We start from the raw sequence: 19,719 nt of genomic DNA on the forward strand, positions 1-19,719 counted from the left end.
TTCTCATGTATTGAATTATGTATATTCAAAATATTATGATCATTGGATAAGAACACGATTTTTAACATAAGTTTAAACGTGGCAAAGTCCGAACTTTTTAATGATTTTTATTTTCGAAACCACCATTGCTCTGTTCACTTCAAATGCATATTGCTCTTTTGATATTGGTCCGATTTTAGCACAACTAGTTTCATTGTGTAGAGGAACGAAAGAACTTGGTTAGCGAATAAAATGCATTCGGTAAATTTGCTTGGAACTATGACTTTTTCGTTTAAATATGTTTGAGGTGGTCAGATCAAAAATACTTTTTTCACTAATGTGTTCTGTACAAATTTCGGAACCATTTCGGAAAAGTCACATAGTATACATTCTGTGGGAAATAACCTCTACTTTTCGAATATCATAGTCTCGTTCTGTGCCTAGGTGCGCAAAAAGGTTTAAGGAGATTTTTAAGCTTTGTTGCTGATATGGAGGCGCATGGCGTTTTATATAAAATAGTTAGACAATCTACAGTAAACCAACACGTTATACAGTGGATTTAAAGTAGTGTTCTTCATTTTTTATGATATTGCTGACATTGGTGAACAGTAACGGAAAATCTATCATGGAAACGGGATTATAGTTATAAGAAAGGTGCAATGACACTGTATGGAAAAATGCGTTTAATATTTTACGACTTTTGACATAAAAAATGAGCTCAGCACCTCAAAATTAGCTTAAATTGTGATTTTAAGTCAACTTAGGTAACATTTGAGGTTTTGTCCGACTTTTGTTTGAAGATCCGCCACTGTGCGTCGTCCCGGAATGTCTTATACGCGGCGGCCTTCTCCGCGTACACGTCTGAGCACTCTTTGTCCCACCATTTTAGTACCAACATCTGTGATTGGTGTGTAATGGTTTGTCCGGAATTTCCTTTCAAAGATGATTTTGACAGTTGGCTTGCCGTAATCATATGTGTGTCGTGAACTGATCCAGTATCTTACAGAATATGATCTACTCTGTGCCTTTCAATCAGGACATCGCAAGAACTGCAGCACAACAACAGCATTAATCACAGTTGATAATGATATACATCAAACTCTTGATAAGTCCGTCTTAGTGCTTCTCGATTTTAGTAAAGCTTTTAACTCCATCAATCACCGGTTGCTTATTCATAAACTGAATACAAATTATCTGTTTGAAAATACAGCCGTGAAGCTTACTTCCTCATACTTAGACTCGGCTCGTTCGACTTATCCTCTATAGCGAGAACGGTCGATGTTCGGTTCCTTGTTAATTAGCCGGGGTAGCGAAAGAACTCCTTTGCTGTTAGCTTACCCCTGTTGGCGAACCGACACCGTAGTTTTCACTGTGCCCGAACCACAGGCCGGCAATCTCGACGGGTGATTTTACCGTCGCACTCGTGCACTTCGCTACACTTGCTATCGTGGCGGGAAACTGTCCCGAATACAAAAAACGTAATCTGGCAGACGTCTGTATAACGCCGTGGTTCGTTACTTTCTAAAAACTCGATGGCCTCACTCGACCCAAAACAAACACCAAAAAAACGCACCGCCGCATAGCTGTAGCACAGCATAGTCAGACCACCTTTGCAACGAAAGGAGAGCGGTAACCTAACTCAACCTTATGCTATTTATTTACAAACATACAACAAAAATTATCTAACCTATCTGTACGAATAAAACCGTTCACAAACGTGAAAATGAACAAAAATTTACACTTAAATGTGAACGGTACCGAACAGCGGTGAGCATAATTTTACGTAAACAGTACACTCTACGGATTGTATACGCAAAAAAGGTATATTTCCACCCAGTGCTAAATTGTTACCCTAACGGGTTACAACATACGAAAGAAGCTGGCACAAACTTTCCTGCTTCCCCTATTTCAATACTGCGATGTTATTTTTTCCACTTCAAATAGTTTACTGTTTAGAAAACTGGAACGATTACTAGATAGGGTGATGAGCCTATTTGCGCCATGTTTCTATTATCACCCTACCCATTTGAAGCCGTTGGTTAGAGCAGTGTCTGCCATCTTTGTTCAACGCATTGAGTCAAATGGTAGCGCAACAATAGGGGCACTCGATTCGAGTTTTCATTATGCTCAAACACGAGAATTTTACTGTTTTCAACGCATTTGTGTTATTATATTGGTTCTTAACAACGAAGCAAAGCGGTTGATGTCAATTTTTACGCATTTTATTAATTGTAAGGCAAGAAATTACCGAATTAATGCGGCACCTTGCTTAGTATGGTGAAAATAGGCTCATCACCCTATGTTCATAATTTATCAAAGAATTACCATTGGGGTGGGACAAAAAATATATTCCAGCTCCGAGCAACTTTTTGGGTACCATTTGGGTCCTAGAACATTTGTGCAAATTCTTAGCTTGGTCCCTGAAACTATATTTTTGCGCCCACTGTTTAAAGTTTACATGGGATTTTATATGGGAAAATTAACTTTCACAAAATAATTCCTCCAGGAGTCACCCATTGCTTCCTAAAAATATACCGTTATGTGGCTTTTGTAGGAAATTTAACACAGAAACAAAGTCTCGAAAACTACGAAACGATCTGACGCTTGAGAAAAAAGTTATTAAGCAGAAACCAATTGATGCCCTGACGATTGATAAAATATTCATTTTTTCTCGCACCACTGTCGTTGGTTGTCCAATTATATGCAATTTTGTTTTGATCTTCTTTTAATGTGTCTAAATCATTTTTCTATACCGTTTGGCCACTTCGCAGGAGTTTTGAGGGATAAATTGAGTCTTCTTTTGTACATAATAAGAGAAAATTAAAGATTTTGTATATAATTCGACCTTCAGAAGCAGTGATGCTATGAAAAGTAAAATTTCCATTAATCTTCAGGGCATCAATCGGTTTTTGCTTAATAACTTTTTCCACAAGCATTATATCGTTTCGTGGTCTTCTAGACTTTGTTTCATTGATAAATTTCTTATAAAAATCAGACATCTATTTATTTTTAGGAGGTAACGAGAGACTCTTGGAAGATTTAATTTGCAAAAGACGTTTTCCCCATGCAAAATCCCATGTAAACTTTAAACCGTGTGCACAAAAATATAGTTTCACCGATCGAACTAAAAATTTGCAGAGTTGTAAATAGAACCCAAAAAGTTACTCGGAGCGAAATTTTATTTTTTTCATGTAACCATGTCCCACTCTAATGGCCATATATCACAATTCAGCAAGTCAATTTTACGATGTACCTTCCTAAACTATCTGAAATAAAGACACTGTACCACAATGTTCAAAATTCTACACGAAGGACCGCCTTATCTGACTACTGTTTTACAAAATGCAGATCAACTCGCGTCAATAGTACCCAGAATAAATTCAAACTACCTGAGAAATTATTTTCAAAAATTCTAATACTTGCTATCAATCTTTGGAATAGTCTCCCTACAACTATTAAATCCAATATCTCCTTAACTCGTTTCGAAATCGATGCATTTAAATTTTTCTCATTCCTCAGCTGAGATCTACGTAGTTAGGCAATAGTGCATACTTGGAGAACAGTGATGTTACTGCACAATCGTTAGGTTAAGTTGTTTAATAAATAAAATAAATAAATAAAATTATTCGGGTAAAGATGGATAATTAAAAATTACTCCAAAATTTCAAAAAAAAACCATTCTTTATATTTTGAGCACCGATTCATTTCAACTTATCTAGAATTAATTCAGCCAATAATTTCAAAACAGACAGTGCTGCAAATTTGCGTAGAGTATTGTAGCCCTACAACTTGAATTTCCACGTGACAGTGACAGTTGTTGATCGTTCAGTAATCGCTTCGAAACCATACCACTAAAAACTTCCAGCTACTATTGCCGATAGAAGGCAACATTGCTTCCATCCAGTCAAACTGCACCAGTAGCTGTCTCGGCTCTCAACTGAACGCCTGTTGGCGAAAATAGCGTGACCTGACTTGACATGCTGTACTACCGGGTGCAGAGAACCTATCAAAAGTGTTAAAAAACAGGCACCAGTAGCAAGCCTGTCAACTATAGGTTGAAAAATACACGTTTGGTGTTTTAGATACATTGTAACCCGTGAGTTGAAAGCGTGTAAAGAGCATCTTGAAATTACTAACTTATTTTCAATGTTACTCAGTTATATTTTTTACCCCTTCAAGCAATTTATTTTCATTTTTTGTTCAACGAGAAGGAATAAACTTTTTAAATTATTCATGTGTCAGGAAATTCACCGGTTTGTGCCAAACAGAAGAGCTACCTAGGCTCTGAAGCCTACCAACTAAGTCGACTACCGGAGACGGTTGTTGCGCTTACAACTTAGCGAACAGTAATAATATTTTGCTATTCGATAAACGCGAATTTTGAGTTAGTATACCGCGTCCAATATATTCGAATACACTTACAGAATGTCTTCAACTGATGCCGCAATGGTACAATTGCGATCGAACAATTGGAATGCCATAAAATTTGAAGCCTTTCTTCCTCCATCAGTCGAGTTTTTTTTGGTATTTTGTTAATATGTGGGTTTTTTTAGTTATTAAAGACATCGAGCCGGGTCGTAGTAACGAGTTGCATATATATATACAAAACTGACACACAGAGGAATATTTTCTACGCCTTGTGAAGCTCGGCTCATATTTGCAAACGTACTCTTATCAATGGTGTTACACATTCACTATTTCAATGTTTAAAGATATTTTAAGCAATTGTCGAAACAAATTTGAACACTGAACTTTTTCAGTGTTATCACTGCAACAATATCCTAAACAGCTTCCATTCTTTATCAGGTTGATATCATCGCAACGGAAACAGAAATTTAACCTTTGCATATGACCTTAGCAATGCCCAAAACACTGAAATTTACAATTCAATCGCGCTCGACTTTAATCGCAACACCCGCGACATAATGAGTAATTCGGCGAGTTTGTCCTCATTTTGCATCATCTCGGGGAAGGTCACTCTGATATGGGCTGTGCTGTGCACGCTGTGTAGTGCACCAGTTGCGCTCTAGGACGCTCAGACCGGGGGTGCCGATAAGGCGACTCCATCCGCAGCGCAGTTAGTCGAAGGGTGCGCTTTGCGCGAGAAAGATCGTGTGAAATTTGAGTTAGTTACGCCACACTAAACTCATTTTGTTAGTTTCCGCTTCATGAAGGTGTCAATTGATAGTCTACGAGCGTGATCGAGATGAAAGCGCACATATTATGCAGGCAATCCGTTTGGCGTTGGATCCTCATCGGATTGTTTTCGATACAAGTGGGGCTATGTTTGGTGAAAGATGGTTACGAGAATGAAGACCGAAGTGAGTTTTCTTATTTGGTTCATGTGGTAGCAGTTTTAGACGAAACCCCAACTTAAGTCAAATGAAAATTTTATGTTATCGTCTTCGCAACTCCGGAAACGTCAGCGTGTACATGTGTGATATCTGACAACAGTTTTGACAATATTTTGGATCAGTCTATGCTTTGAAATGTGTGTGAATAAAATTGTGAATAGTACGTATAGGATTCATTGGCATGAAGCCGTGAAGTTCCTCTCAGCACTGAGAATGCTTTTCCAGTTTCCACGATGCGTATCCATTCGTCATTAGTAGTTCCAAACAACGAAGAAGCTGATCCAATAGGTCCCTTTATCTAACTTTTTGAAATTGGCGCAGTAGGTGTGAGACCAACAAAGTCAATCTCTGTGCCTACTCTAGCCAATTCGACGCCTCATACATTTCCAGTGATTCCAGGAATGTCCGGGCAGCCAGACAAGGTAGACAGTGTTGACAATGCTTTGGGTTCGATACGCGATCACTAGTTTGGACCGTGATTTGTCTGAGCTAAGCGCCTTGACTGCAGCCTGACTATCGAAGCAGAAGTTTATAAGTTTGCCGCACAAGTTCTGTTGAAGGAATGATTGTACCCCGTACATTCAGGCAGATTTTTGCATGGAATACAGTATATCCAGTATTTTTGTTAAAAAATTAAAGGGTTGTGTACAGGACACGACCACGGTGACATTAAAAATGTAGATTTTTTCAAGAGCTTGCAAATGAATTTTATCTATCACACATATCGACACGTTCTTGCTCACTCGCCTGTTTTCATATGTTACAATTTTCTATATACCCTTCCCATTACAACATAATTTATTGAAGGTCATTTAGCAGTAATCTATTATTACAATTAATCAAGTGTCTCACTAGGTGATTGGCGTTATTTGGCTGATCCATCTAGTAAAAATAGGCTATAGGCCAGAACATATATTCAAAAGAAAAGTTCCATATTGAGAACTGTGATGAGGAAGCCCACGCCCGCCAACGGAAATATACAGATTCTCCATGAAATATGAAATTTCATTTTCCATTTAAATTTTCAATAATGTACTAATGAACTTAAGTAAACAATCTTAAGGTTAAGTATTTCTTGATAGATTAGTGGTGGAAAAAAGGAAATTATTTGATAAATTACATTGTTATACAACGTTCGCACTACCAGTTAAAACGGGTTTTTATGCTATCTTGGTGACATTTTTCTTGTTGCTAATTATTATTACATGTTATAACTCTGTAGTGTAAACATTGTATTGTTGAACCAATTCTGCAGCGTTTTATGTTATATAGGTGTGGTAATAGGACTGACATAATTATATCTTCAGTACAGCGGTGTGTTTCATAATGTAAAACAGAATTTTTTTTAAATTTAAATTAATATACCCAACCGTTCTATTAGTTGTAAACTTTAAAACTCAATTAGAACTGTGTTTTAAATACATAGGGCAGGACAGACACTCTGACTGGATAAACTGGGAAAACAATTTTAACACCCGCTTAAACCGCTGCTGGGACGGTAAGTTCTGTTTTAAAATTTTCCGTTGTGTGCAGTACGAAACAAAAGTGTTTGAAATTAGAAAACAAAAAGTTTTGCTGGGAATGTGATTGTTTCCGATGCAATTACACTCAGATTTTTCACGCAGGGGATACAGGCCGTGCAAATGAAAACCGCGTAAATTTCAAAAAACGCGTAAATGATACGCGGTTTTCAGTTTCAAAATCCGCGTAAAAAACCTGAGTGTACTCTCCTATATAAAATACTACGCTGCTGAACAGTGCAATAACTACAGAAGCACGTTGTCAGATGCCTTACTGATAAAAAACATAACCGAAATATATATATCACATATAACCGAAATATGAAACATATGAAAACCAATAGGCTCTTTACCCTACGCAGCTTCAAAGCGCCGTAAACATGGATTAACAAGTTACAAGGCACACGCATGCATAAAAATAAATATATTTTTTTCAAACGCAACACTCTTAAGCAGCACACACCGTATTGAATTAAATCCAAACCACCCCACCCACCCACTTTGCAAATCATTCTGTGACACCGTGCTGGTACCCGAAAAATCCGCACACGGCCACCGCTGCCGAAAATGCATAGCGTCTACTGCTTAGTGTAGTGCCTAGACGCTGCAGCCATGATCTTACCCGTTCGACATAAGAACAAAAACTGATTCAAACGGGTACGCGTCACCTCTATTTATAAACTAACCGTATATGGTAAAGTCGCTTAGGTGCGAGTGTGTGCGAATGCCAACGTTGCCGAAAATCGATAGCGCTTATTGCATCGCCCGGAGACGATGTTGCTCATATGGGATAAGAGCAACAACTGATTTAAACGGACATGCGTTGCTTCTATTTATGACTTTTCGTTTGTGATTGAGCCACTAACCTACCCTCTAATGACGGCTGTGTCTGAGAAATCTGCATCACGAATGGTAATTTTCCCTTTTTCGTGAACTTTTTAATTTTACCAATTTTTAAAAGTCTACTTTTATTGGGGAGATATTAAATTATTACCAATATTTAAGTTAGGTGTTTCTGAATCGGTTGGTGTATGAATGATTAAAATCCATCTAGTAATATCGGAGTTATAAGCGTGCAAACCTTACACAGTTTCGTTACATGGGAGATAGTTTAGATTTTAGAATGACACCTAGCCCCAGATAGTGGAGTAAGACATTTTTAATGTCAAAAGTTATTTATATTATATAATGCTATGGTCTTATGAAACAAAAATCGTCTTGTTTGGGTCAGATTGCATAATTACGACTTGGGGAAAGCCAGTAGAGCGCATGAACGCAAGGTGCTTGCGGCCTACCGTGAAGAAAGGAGGACGTATACTTTTTACATCAAGGTTTTTAGAAAAAATGGATCCTAAATTAAGTTTTTGTCTATGACGAGTGATGGTATGGGGCTCAATATCTTGGAATGGCTGTTGGAATTCAACGAAAAAATTCTGACCAAAGAGGTTTACTTGGATATTCTGGAGAGGAGAGAAACCTCCACGTCAGTGTCCGGAAGGCGAAACTTTCGCGGAACTCTATCTTTCAGCAAGACGGAGACCCTAAGCATACAGTGCAATTAGTGTCCCAATAGCTCCAAAATAACTAAGTTAAGGTTCGGTTGGGTTGCTCAATCTCCAGATCTTAACCCTATCGAGCATCTGTTGGTCATTCTCAAGAAAAAAGAACGAGAACAAATCCCAACAAACTTGAGGGAGTTAAAACGATTGGATGAATGGGAAAAGATCGCACCAACTGTCTTCCAAAAATTTGTAGAATCCATGCCGGATCGATTTCAAGCCGTGATCCTGGGGAAAGGAGGCCACACTAAACATTAGAATAGTTGAGGGTGCGTTTAATTTTTTTTTATTTTTATAACATTTTTCTAAATATTTCCCCACTGAAGGAAAAGATGAAAATACTTTGTTATATTTTACTAAGTGATATCAGAACAGTTTACAAAACATCCAAGAAATTTTTTTTATATCATGCAAAAGTTTTTAATAAGTCAAAAAAGAAAAGGGGTGTCTTCAATTATTTTACATACTGTACCTAGCGAGTGAGATTGTTCCAATCTCATTTCACGACAGTAGACACCAGCACCAACAACAAGCCACTTGTCTCTCCATATAGCAAGACACATGAAATGTCCCATATGGAAAACTGCACGTGAGTGTAATATCGTTGGGAGAAAATATTGACATGTTTACTGTTCCAAAGACCTCTAAACTGCAGTCTGTATGCGCATTAGACCTCTCCACATTTTGAAAATGTTTCGAAATATACATGGGTCAGCTCAAATTTTTGTTCTAGGTCTCCAATAAAAAATCGTGTTTTTGCTATGTTTCCATAGGAAGACCACTTACACTCTGATTTAATAGGCCCTGCATGCTCACAAATCATCAAAGGTTGTTCCTTAGACATTTCTTAACATGTTTTAACGGGTGAACACAGCTCTAGTCGCAATAGGAAATTTGTTAACTGTATTTTAATATAGAAACGTATACCAAAACCAAGGAAAATTAGTAGTATTTTTTTTTTGGTTTTGGTATTCTTTTCTATATAAAAATCCAGGTAACAAATTTTCTATTGCGATTGGAGCTATGTTCACCTGGTAAAACATGTTAAGATATGCCTAAGGAACAATCTTTGACGATATGTGGGCATGTAGGGCCTATTAAATCAGAGTGTAAGTGGTCTTCCTATGGAAACATAGCAAAAACACGATTTTCGATTGGAGACACCTCTAAATCATGTCCAAATTAAGCCATTTTTGGCGAAAGTTCTTAAATTCACACCTAGAACAAAAATTTGAGCTGACCCATGTATATTTCAAAACTTTTTCAAAATGTGGAGAAGTCTAATGCACATGACAATTCTTGTTTAATGTGTAAATGTAGACGAGTAATATTTAGAAGCGCATTTTAAGCTGATAGGCCTAAAACTCTTGGCTTCAGCATAACTTGAGCGCCCTCATTTGGGAATAAATCTAACAGTTATTTCTCGCCATGCTTTCGGGATATACCAGCAAAACTGGCAAGCATAATCTTTTTCTAGACAAGTTCAAGAATATCAAACCCCTTTTGCAGTAGCACGGGAAAGATTCTATCTTTTCGAGGCGATTTGTATGGAGCAAAGCTGTCAACTGCTCACTTGACCGATTCAGTGGTAACCAATGTGGGTGCTAACGCCCACGAGTCCGGATCAACAGAATGTGATCTGTGAACATTGTCCAGCTTCGGATCGATACAACCTGGAAAATGTTCGTCCAAGGGACAATTGAAAACATATTTTTCGTCCGTCACATAAGTCTCTGGGTTTTAAGGAGTTCATTTGAAAATCATTCGACTTTGGAAGAGATTTATTAAACCTGTTAGCTTTGTTCAGACTAGAGACATTGCATGCCACCCGGCCCGTTCTGCAGATCTAAGACATTTCTTATATGCACTACGAATTGACCTGAAAGTTCTGGAGTCGTCACGTTGACGCCGGGGTAAAGCTCTTCAAATATCCTTGTTCATTCTTTCAAAGCCCAGCCCTCCACCAGGGGATTCCCCTAGTCGATTTAGCAGTACGAAGTGGACAAGCTTCTTCCTAGGATGCTACTATGAACGAGTTTGTCGTATCCGGAATTGCGCGCAGAATTTCACGAGAATTTCGCGCGAAATTCCCCGTAGAATTTCGCACAGAATTCCGCGAATGAATTTCAACGGAATTTCATGGGGAGCTTCGCTTGGAATTTCGCACAGAATTTCGCCCGGAATTTCGCACGAAATTTCACGCGGAGCGTCACACTGAATTACGCACAGAATTTTCCACGGAATTTCAAATGGAATGTGAAATTTCGTGCCAAATTTGTGCGGAATTTCGCTCGGATTTTTCGTAAAATTTCTCACGGAATTTCACGCGGAATTTCGTGCGGAGTTTCGCGCTAAATTTCATGGCGGAATTTGGCGCGGAGTATTACACGTAATTTCATGTGGAATTTCATCGAAATTTTCCCACGAAATTTCAAGCGGAATGTGAAATTTCGCCCGGAATTTCACGTGGAATTTCGTGCCGAATTTGTGCGGAATTTCGCTCAGAGTTTTCGTAAAATTTCGCACGGAATTTCACGCGGAATTTCTCGCGGAATTTTTCGCGGAGTTTCGCGTTAAATTTCATGGCGGAATTTGGCGCGGAATGTCGCACGCAATTTCATGTGGAATTTCATCGGAATTTTGCGTGAAATTGCGCACAAAATTTCCCATGAAATTTCAAACGGAATGTGAAATTTCGCCCGGACTTTCATGTGGAATTTCGTGCCGAATTTGTGCGGAATTTCGCTCGGAATTTCGCAAGGAATTTCACACGGAGTTTCGCGCTAAAGTTCATAGCGGAATTTGGCGCGGAATTTCGCACGCAATTTCATGTGGAATTTTATCGCACGCAATTTCATGTGGAATTTCGCGCAGAATTTCACATGGAGCTTCACGCGGAATTACGCACAAAATTTCCGACGGAGTTTCAAACGGAATGTGAAATTTAGCCCGGAATTTCGCGCGGAATTTCGTGCCAAATATGTGCGAAATTTCGCTCGGAGTTTTCGTAGAACTTCGCACGGAATTTCACGCGGAATTTCGCGCAGAATTTCACGTGGAGTTTCACACGGAATCACGCACAAAATTTCCCATGGAATTTCAAATGGAATGTGAAATTTCGCCCGGAATTTCGCCCGGAATTTCGCGCGGAGTTTCGTGCCGAATTTGTGCGGAATTTCGCTCGGAGTTTTCGTAGAATTTCGCATAAAATTTCACGCGGAAATTCGCGCTAAATTTCATGACGGAATTTTGCACGCAATTTTGTGTAGAATTTTATCGGAATTTTGCACGGAATTTCACGTGGAGCTTCACGTGGAATTACGCACAAAATTTGCCACAGAATTTCAAACGGAATGTGAAATGTCGCCCGGAATTTCGTGCCGGATTTGTGCGGAATTTCTCTCGGAGTTTCCGTAGAATTTCGCACGGAATTTCGCGTAGAGTTTTGTGCTAAATTTAACGGCGGAATTTCGCACGCAATTTCATGTGGAATTTTATCGGAATTTTGCACGGAATTTCGCCCGGAATTTCGCGCAGAATTTCACGTGGAGCTTCACACGGAATTACGCACAAAAATTCCCACGGAATTTCAAACGGAATGTAAAACTTCGCCCGGAATTTCGTGCTGAATTTGTGCGGAATTTCGCTCGGAATTTTACGTAGAATTTCGCCAGAGTTTTGCGATAAAATTCATGGCGGAATTTGGCGCGGAATTTCGTACGCAAATTCATGTGGAATTTTCATTTTGCACGGAACTTCGCACTGAATTTCGCGAGGAATTTCACGTAGAGCTTCGCAAGGAATTACGCACAAAATTTCCCACAGAATTTCAAACGGAATGTGAAATTTCGCCCGGAATTTCGAGCGAAATTTCGTGCCGGATTTGTGCGGAATTTCACTCCAAGTTTCCGTAGAATTTCGCACGGAATTTCGCGCGGAGTTTTGCACTAAATTTCAGGGCGGAATTTGGCGCGGAATTTCGCACGCAATTTCATGTGGAATTTTATCGGAATTTTGCACGGAATTTCGCCCGGAATTTCGCGCAGAATTTCACGTGGAGCTTCACACGGAATTACGCACAAAAATTCCCACGGAATTTCAAACGGAATGTAAAACTTCGCCCGGAATTTCGTGCTGAATTTGTGCGGAATTTCGCTCGGAATTTTACGTAGAATTTCGCCAGAGTTTTGCGATAAAATTCATGGCGGAATTTGGCGCGGAATTTCGTACGCAAATTCATGTGGAATTTTCATTTTGCACGGAACTTCGCACTGAATTTCGCGAGGAATTTCACGTAGAGCTTCGCAAGGAATTACGCACAAAATTTCCCACAGAATTTCAAACGGAATGTGAAATTTCGCCCGGAATTTCGAGCGAAATTTCGTGCCGGATTTGTGCGGAATTTCACTCGGAGTTTCCGTAGAATTTCGCACGGAATTTCGCGCAGAGTTTTGCGCTAAATTTCAGGGCGAAATTTGGCGCGGAATTTCGCACGCAATTTCATGTGGAATTTTATTGGAATTTTGCACGGAATTTCGCCCGGAATCTCGCGCAGAATTTCACGTGGAGCTTCTCACGGAATTACGCACAAAAATTCCCATGGAATTTCAAACGGAATGTGAAATTTCGCCCGGAATTTTGTGCCGAATTTGTGCGGAATTTCGCTCCGAATTTCGAGCAGAATTTCGCACGGAATTTTGCATGCAATTTCACGTGAAATTGCACGCGAAATATCGTGCGGAGTTTCGCGCGTAATTTCGCACGGAATTTCACGCGGAATTTTATGTAGAATTTCATGTGGATCTTGGCGCGGAATTTCACACCGAATTTAAATGGATTTTCGCACAGAATTTCACGTGGAATTTCGCACGGAATTTCGTGCAGAGTTTTGCGCGGAATTTCATGGGAGCTTCGCGAATTTTGCACGTAATATCGCGCGAGCGTGGAATTTTTCCCGGAATTTCGTGCGGAATCTTGTTCGGAATTCGTGCGAAATTTCGCTCGGAATTTTATGTGGAATTTGGCGTGGAATTTCGCACGGAATTTGACGCGGAATTTCTCGCGGAATTTGATGCGGAATCTCGCGCGGAGTTTCGCGCTATATTTGATGTGGAATTTCGCGCGGAATTTCGCTCGGCATTTTTATCGGAATTTCGCACAGAATTTCGTGCGAAATTTCATATGCGTTTTCGCGAGGAATTTCACACGGAATTTCGCGCGTAATTTTGCACAGAATTTCGCACAGAAAATCTCGCGGTATTTCACGCGGAGCTTCGTGCGGAATCACGCACGGAATCCCGAACGGAATTTCGCGCGGAGTTTCACACGGAGTTTCGCGCCGAATTTCGTACGGATTTTCACGCGAAGTTTCACGCAGATTTTTACGTGGAATTTCAAACGGAGTTTCGCAAGGAATTCCAAGCGTAATTTCACGCTGAATTGCACATGCAATTTCGCACAGAATTTTAAGAGGAATTTAATGTGGAATTTCGCGCTGAATTTCATGGGGAGCTTTACGCGGAACTTCGCACGGAGTATCACACGAAATATCAAATAAAATTTGGAACTTCACGCGGCATTTGCACGTAGTTTTGCACTAAAGTTTACACGGAATTTCGCGCGGAATTTCACGCGGAATTTCGCACGGAATTTGGCACAAAATTTCGCCCTGAATTTCGCACGGAATATTGCGCGAGATCTCACGCGGAGCTTCGTACGGAATTGCACACAGAACTTCGCACGAAATTCAAACGAAATGTGGACCTTCGCTCGGAATTTCATGTGAAATTTGGCGTGGAATTTCGCACGGAATTTGAAGCGGAATTTCTCGCGGAATTTCATGCGGAATCCCGCGCGGAGTTTCGCGCTATATTTCATGTGGAATTTCGCACAGAATTTCGTGCGGAATCTCATGTGGATGTTCTTGCGGAATTTCACACGGAGTTTCGTGCGGAATATCGCGCAAAATTTCGTGGGGAATTTCACGCGAAATTTCATGCGGAATTTTGTGCGAAGTTTCGTGCGAAATTTCATGTGGAATTGAATTTCACGTGGAATTTCGTACAAATTTTCACGCGGAGTTTCACGTAGAATCTCACATGGAATTCCAAGCGTAATTTCACGCTGAATTGCACATGGAATTTCGCATAGATTGCGCGGAGTGTCACGCGGAATTTAATGTGGAATTTCGCACGGAATTTCATGTGGAGCTTTACGCGGAATTTCCCACGGAATTCCGCTGGAAATTTCAATATTTCATGTGGAATTTCGCACAGATTTTCGTGCGGAATTTCATGTGGATTTTCGTGCGGAATTTCACACGGAATTTCGTGCGGAATATAGCGCGAAATTTCGTGGGGAATTTCACGCGAAATTTCATGCGGGATTTTGTACGAAGTTTCATGTGGAATTAAATTTCACGTGGAATTTCGTAGAAATTTTCACGCGGAGTTTCACGCAGAATTTCACGTGGAATTTCAAGCGTAATTTCACGCTGAATTGCACATGGAATTTCGCATAGATTGCGCGGAGTTTCACGCGGAATTCAATGTGGAATTTCGCAAGGAATTTCATGGGGAACTTTACGCGGAATTTCCCACGGAGTTCCGCTGGAAATTTCAAACAAAATTTGTAATTTCGCGCGGAATTTCCCACGAAATTTTGCTCGGAACTACACGCGGAATTTCGCGCGGAATTTCACGCGGAATTTCGTACGGAGTTTCGCGTTAAATTTCATGTGGAATTTCGCACGGAATTTGACGCGGAATTTCTCGCGGAATTTCATGCGGAATCCCGCGCGGAGTTTCGCGCTATATTTCATGGGGAATTTCGCACAGAATTTCGTGCGGAATTTCATGTGGATTTTCGTGCGGAATTTCACACGGAATTTCGTGCGGAATATCGCGCGAAATTTCGTGGGGAATTTCACGCGAAATTTCATGCGGAATTTTGTGCGAAGTTTCATGTGGAATTGAATTTCACGTGGAGTTTCACGCAGAATTTCACGTGGAATTTCAAGCGTAATTTCACGCTGAATTTCAAATAGATTGCGCGGAGTTTCACGCGGAATTTAATGTGGAACTTCGCAAGGAATTTCATGGGGAGCTTTACGCGGAATTTCCCACGGAGTTCCGCTGGAAATTTCAAACAAAATTTGTAATTTCGCGCGGAATTTCCCACGAAATTTAGCTCGGAACTACACGCGGAATTTCACGCGGAATTTCGTACGGAGTTTCGCGTTAAATTTCATGTGGAATTTCGCGCGGAATTTCGCACAGAATTTCGCCCTGAATTTCGCACGGAATATCGAGCGAAATCTCACGCGGGGCTTCGCGCGGAATTGCGCACAGAATTTCGCACGAAATTCAAACGGAATGTGGAATTTTGCCCGGAATTTGACGCGGAATTTCACTCGGAATTTCATGCGGAATCTCGCGCGGAGTTTCGTGCTATATTTTATGTGAAATTTTGCGCTATATTTCATGTGGAATTTCGCTCGGAATTTCATGCGGAATTTGGCGTGGAGTTTCACACGGAATTTGACGCGGAATTCCATGCCGAATCTCGCGCGGAGTTTCGCGCTATGTTTTATGTGAAATTTCGCGCTATATTTCATGTGAAATTTCGCGCGGAATTATGCACGTAATTTCGCACGGAATTTCATGTGGATTTTCGCGCGGAATATCGCGCGAAATTTTGCACATAATTTCGAACGGAATATCGCGCGGTATTTCACGCGGAGTTTCGTGCGGAATTTCACACGGAGCTTCGCACGAAATTTCATGCGGAATTTTGTGCGAAGTTTCGCGCGAAATTTAGCGTGGAATTTCGTGCGGATTTTCATGCGGAGTTTCACGCAGAATTTCACGTGGAATTCCAAGCGTAATTTCACGCTGAATTGCACATAGAATTTCGCACAGAATTTTGCGCGGAGTTTCACGCGGAATTTAATGTAGAATTTCGCGCGGAATTTCATGGGAAGCTTCACGCGGAATTTCGCAGGGAGTTTCGCACGAAATTTCAAACAAAATCTGTGATTTCATGAGGAATTTCGCACGTAATTTTACACGTAATTTTGCACGGAACTTCACGCGGAATTTCGCGCGAAATTTCACACGGAATTTCGTACGGAGTTTCGTGCTAAATTTCATGTGGAATTTCGCGTGGAATTTCTCACAGAATTTCGCCCTGAATTTCGTGCGGAATTTCACGCGGAGCTTCGTGCGGAATTACGCACAGAATTTCGTTGACCAGAGATACCACTCGAACTGAGTCGAACGGTATAGGAGACTCGGCTAAAAATTCGAAGTTCGGAGCGATTGCATAATCTTTCTATGTGAGAAAAGCAAAAAGTTGCTTAAATTCAATATTTCATAAAAGAGATTTTGTAAACTGTGGTTTCAGTGTCTTTTAAAATTAGCAATTACTATTAAGCTAAGTCGACTCACCACTTCCAGATATTCAAACCGCAGACAGCAATGGTTACGATGTGGATAACGCCCTCATAGGCGACAAAAAATCGACCTCGATGAAACCGGCTCAGCGAAGAAAACCTTTTCGCGTGCTTCAAGCCGAGCGGGATAAAAAGCATCTCGATCTCAATCAAGTTCGAAAGAAACGTTTCATCGGAGACCTTTTCAAACCCGTAAGTTTGTTGAGAAATTTTCTTTACATTTTCTTTTTATGAAAAGTTTTATTTTACACTCAGTCGAAAAAATCCTTTCAAAATTGTACTACGCCATCCGGAGCGAAGGGCCACTGCAAGCGTTACCAGGACTGCAGACTCCGGGACACGAAGGAAAATATATGGAAGATTTTGGGACAATTATGCATCATAGAGAATATGTAAGTTTGCTGAGGTAAATGAATTTGAGTTCTCGCTAGAATGATAAAACAATTTTTTTCGCAGCTCTATCGGAATCTGCTGCCCGGATATTCTGGCGGATGGAACCGGACCGGAGTTCTCTGCCCGCTTGCCGGCCATGGCCGACGACTGGTACGATTCTGTCGAAGGTGACAACGGTATCGCATCGAGAGATGGTCTTGAACGGCCGGAAGAGCGGGGCTGCGGTATTTCAACCAGACAGATACCGAAAATCACCGGTGGTCGTCCAGCGGATCCGAAAGAATGGCCATGGATGGCTGCTTTGCTTCTGAATCAGGCCGACCAGTCTTTCTGTGGAGGCGTTCTCATAACCGATCGCCACGTATTGACGGCCGCTCATTGCGTAGTGAATCTGAAAATCCACCAGTTTCTGGTGCGATTGGGCGAGTATGACTTTACTCATTACAACGAAACAAGGTCCAGAGATTTTCGGGTGACGGAAATTCGCAGCCATGTAGATTTTGATCCGGTCAGCTACGAGAATGACATTGCACTTTTGAAACTGTTCAGACCCTCGTTCTTCAATTCGTACATTTGGCCGATTTGCATGCCTCCGCTTGACGATTCTTGGGATGGCTACCGGGCGGTTGTCGTTGGCTGGGGAACGCAGTTCTTCGGTGGGCCATTCGCAAAGGTACTGATGGAAGTAGATATGCCGATTTGGTCGAACAGCGACTGTCAAAATGTTTACATCAACCGAATCTTCGAGACAAGCATTTGTGCTGGGGACCATGAGGGAGGGAAAGATTCGTGCCAAGGTGACAGCGGAGGACCGTTGATGATTCAGCTTCCGAACAAACGATGGGTTACCGTAGGAATCGTTTCGTGGGGAATCCGTTGCGGCGAAGCGAATCATCCGGGTATCTATACCCGAGTTAGCTCCTATGTTCGGTGGGTTATCGAAAATGCTGTGTTTTAAGAGGGCTCTGGGAGCAGAAACGATTCGACACGTTCCATGACCGAAGGCAATATTATCGATTTGAAAATAAATTGAAACGTATTATATTATATGTAATTTAAATTATTCGGTTTATTAGTATGCTAAAGGTACAAATCGATATAGAAGAGTTGAAAATAAAATGATATTAAGATATTAGGGAAGTGGTTGGCATTTTTAGCAAGAAGGTTATTGAAGCAATTAATTATCTTAACTAAGGGGAACAATTTTACAAACATCATAAAAATAGAAGTATCGTATACTAGGGGGACGGGGTTTCATTGCATTGTGTCTAGACTAAGGGGGTCACGATTGGTTATTTTTATGAGTATTAGTACAGTATGGCATTTTAACGAGATTATTGAATTTAGCAACCAACACTAGATAAACACAGGGAGGGCTGATATGCTTCGAGAAGATAGGGGGTGGGAGGCTTGTTAATCAGGGACAGGGCGATAATGATGACAGAGAGAAAAAATAATAACTATCGGTTTCAGGCGAACGAGAGATAAACAGCATCGATTACAGATTCGGGCGGCCTTTATCAGAAAACATCATGTTGCCGGGTGGTCCTGCTCGAGCCGGAAGTGAATCCTTCAGACGATTTCGTAGCGCAGATACGAATGTGATGTACGGTGCGCGTGTGATATTTGTGCTGTAGGAACCAAGTTTGCTGACTCAGTCGATAGAGATGTTTCGTGTCAGCTTGAAGTCGCATAAAACCACTTCTGAGAATGATAATAAAAATAATAGGGGCAGTTGAATCTGTATATTGAAGGTATACGAGGGACATATAAAGGAGATCGTTTGAGATCCAGTACATCTCAAACAGAGCATTGGGTGATCTTTCTCGGGCCTGAAGGAAATCCAATTAATGAGATGTGGCAGACCAGTACTCGGCGCATGCCCAGACAACATTTTCGATATCGTGATAGCCGTTGCCACAAGCAACGAAGGTTTCGTTGATACCATCACGATAATAAAATGTAGCCACCGTCCTAACTCTTCATTGCTCCAAGAAGTCTGCCAACTTTCCAGCGTTCCCTGACGAGAGTTAGCAAAACATCCATTGAATCAGAATGGTCTTTCGTAGATGTCAGCTTCTAAAGCGCCCGGCTTAGCTAGAGAGCCCGCTTCTTCATTATTTGGAATGGAGCAATGCGAGGGAACCCAAACTAAGGTAATCTTGTACGATCTTACAGACAAAGCACACAGGCGCTCCCAGATTTTCCCCAGAAAATATGGAATGTGCTTTCTGGGTTCCATTGAACGAAGAGCTTTGATTGTGATGAGGCTATCCGAGACAATAAAGTAATGATCGGTGATGAATTTGAATTATGGTTGAGTTGGATTGAACTGAAAGTTGGCATTTGAAAATGAAAATTTGCATCACTGCGTCTGACAAAGCATGAGTGAACCAAAAATGGCTGAAAACCAACGTTCCTAACATAATTTAGACCAAAAAATGGCTCTCGTATTCACCAGT

At 40.8% G+C, this 19,719-nt stretch overlaps 1 protein-coding gene across 1 annotated transcript; it reads left to right on the top strand.

Moving 5' to 3' along the window:
- The first annotated feature begins 5,025 nt into the window (after positions 1 to 5,025).
- On the top strand, positions 5,026 to 19,010 carry LOC131683940 (proclotting enzyme-like). The gene is made up of 4 exons (XM_058966352.1): positions 5,026 to 5,300; positions 16,869 to 17,056; positions 17,120 to 17,256; positions 17,321 to 19,010. Exons 1-4 carry the CDS (start codon positions 5,186 to 5,188, stop codon positions 18,213 to 18,215), a joined length of 1,335 nt encoding a protein of 444 aa, XP_058822335.1. The 5' UTR covers positions 5,026 to 5,185; the 3' UTR covers positions 18,216 to 19,010.
- The last annotated feature ends 709 nt before the right edge of the window (positions 19,011 to 19,719 follow it).

The sequence above is a fragment of the Topomyia yanbarensis genome, chromosome 2 (genome assembly GCF_030247195.1).
Source record: "Topomyia yanbarensis strain Yona2022 chromosome 2, ASM3024719v1, whole genome shotgun sequence".
NCBI lineage: Eukaryota > Metazoa > Arthropoda > Insecta > Diptera > Culicidae > Topomyia > Topomyia yanbarensis.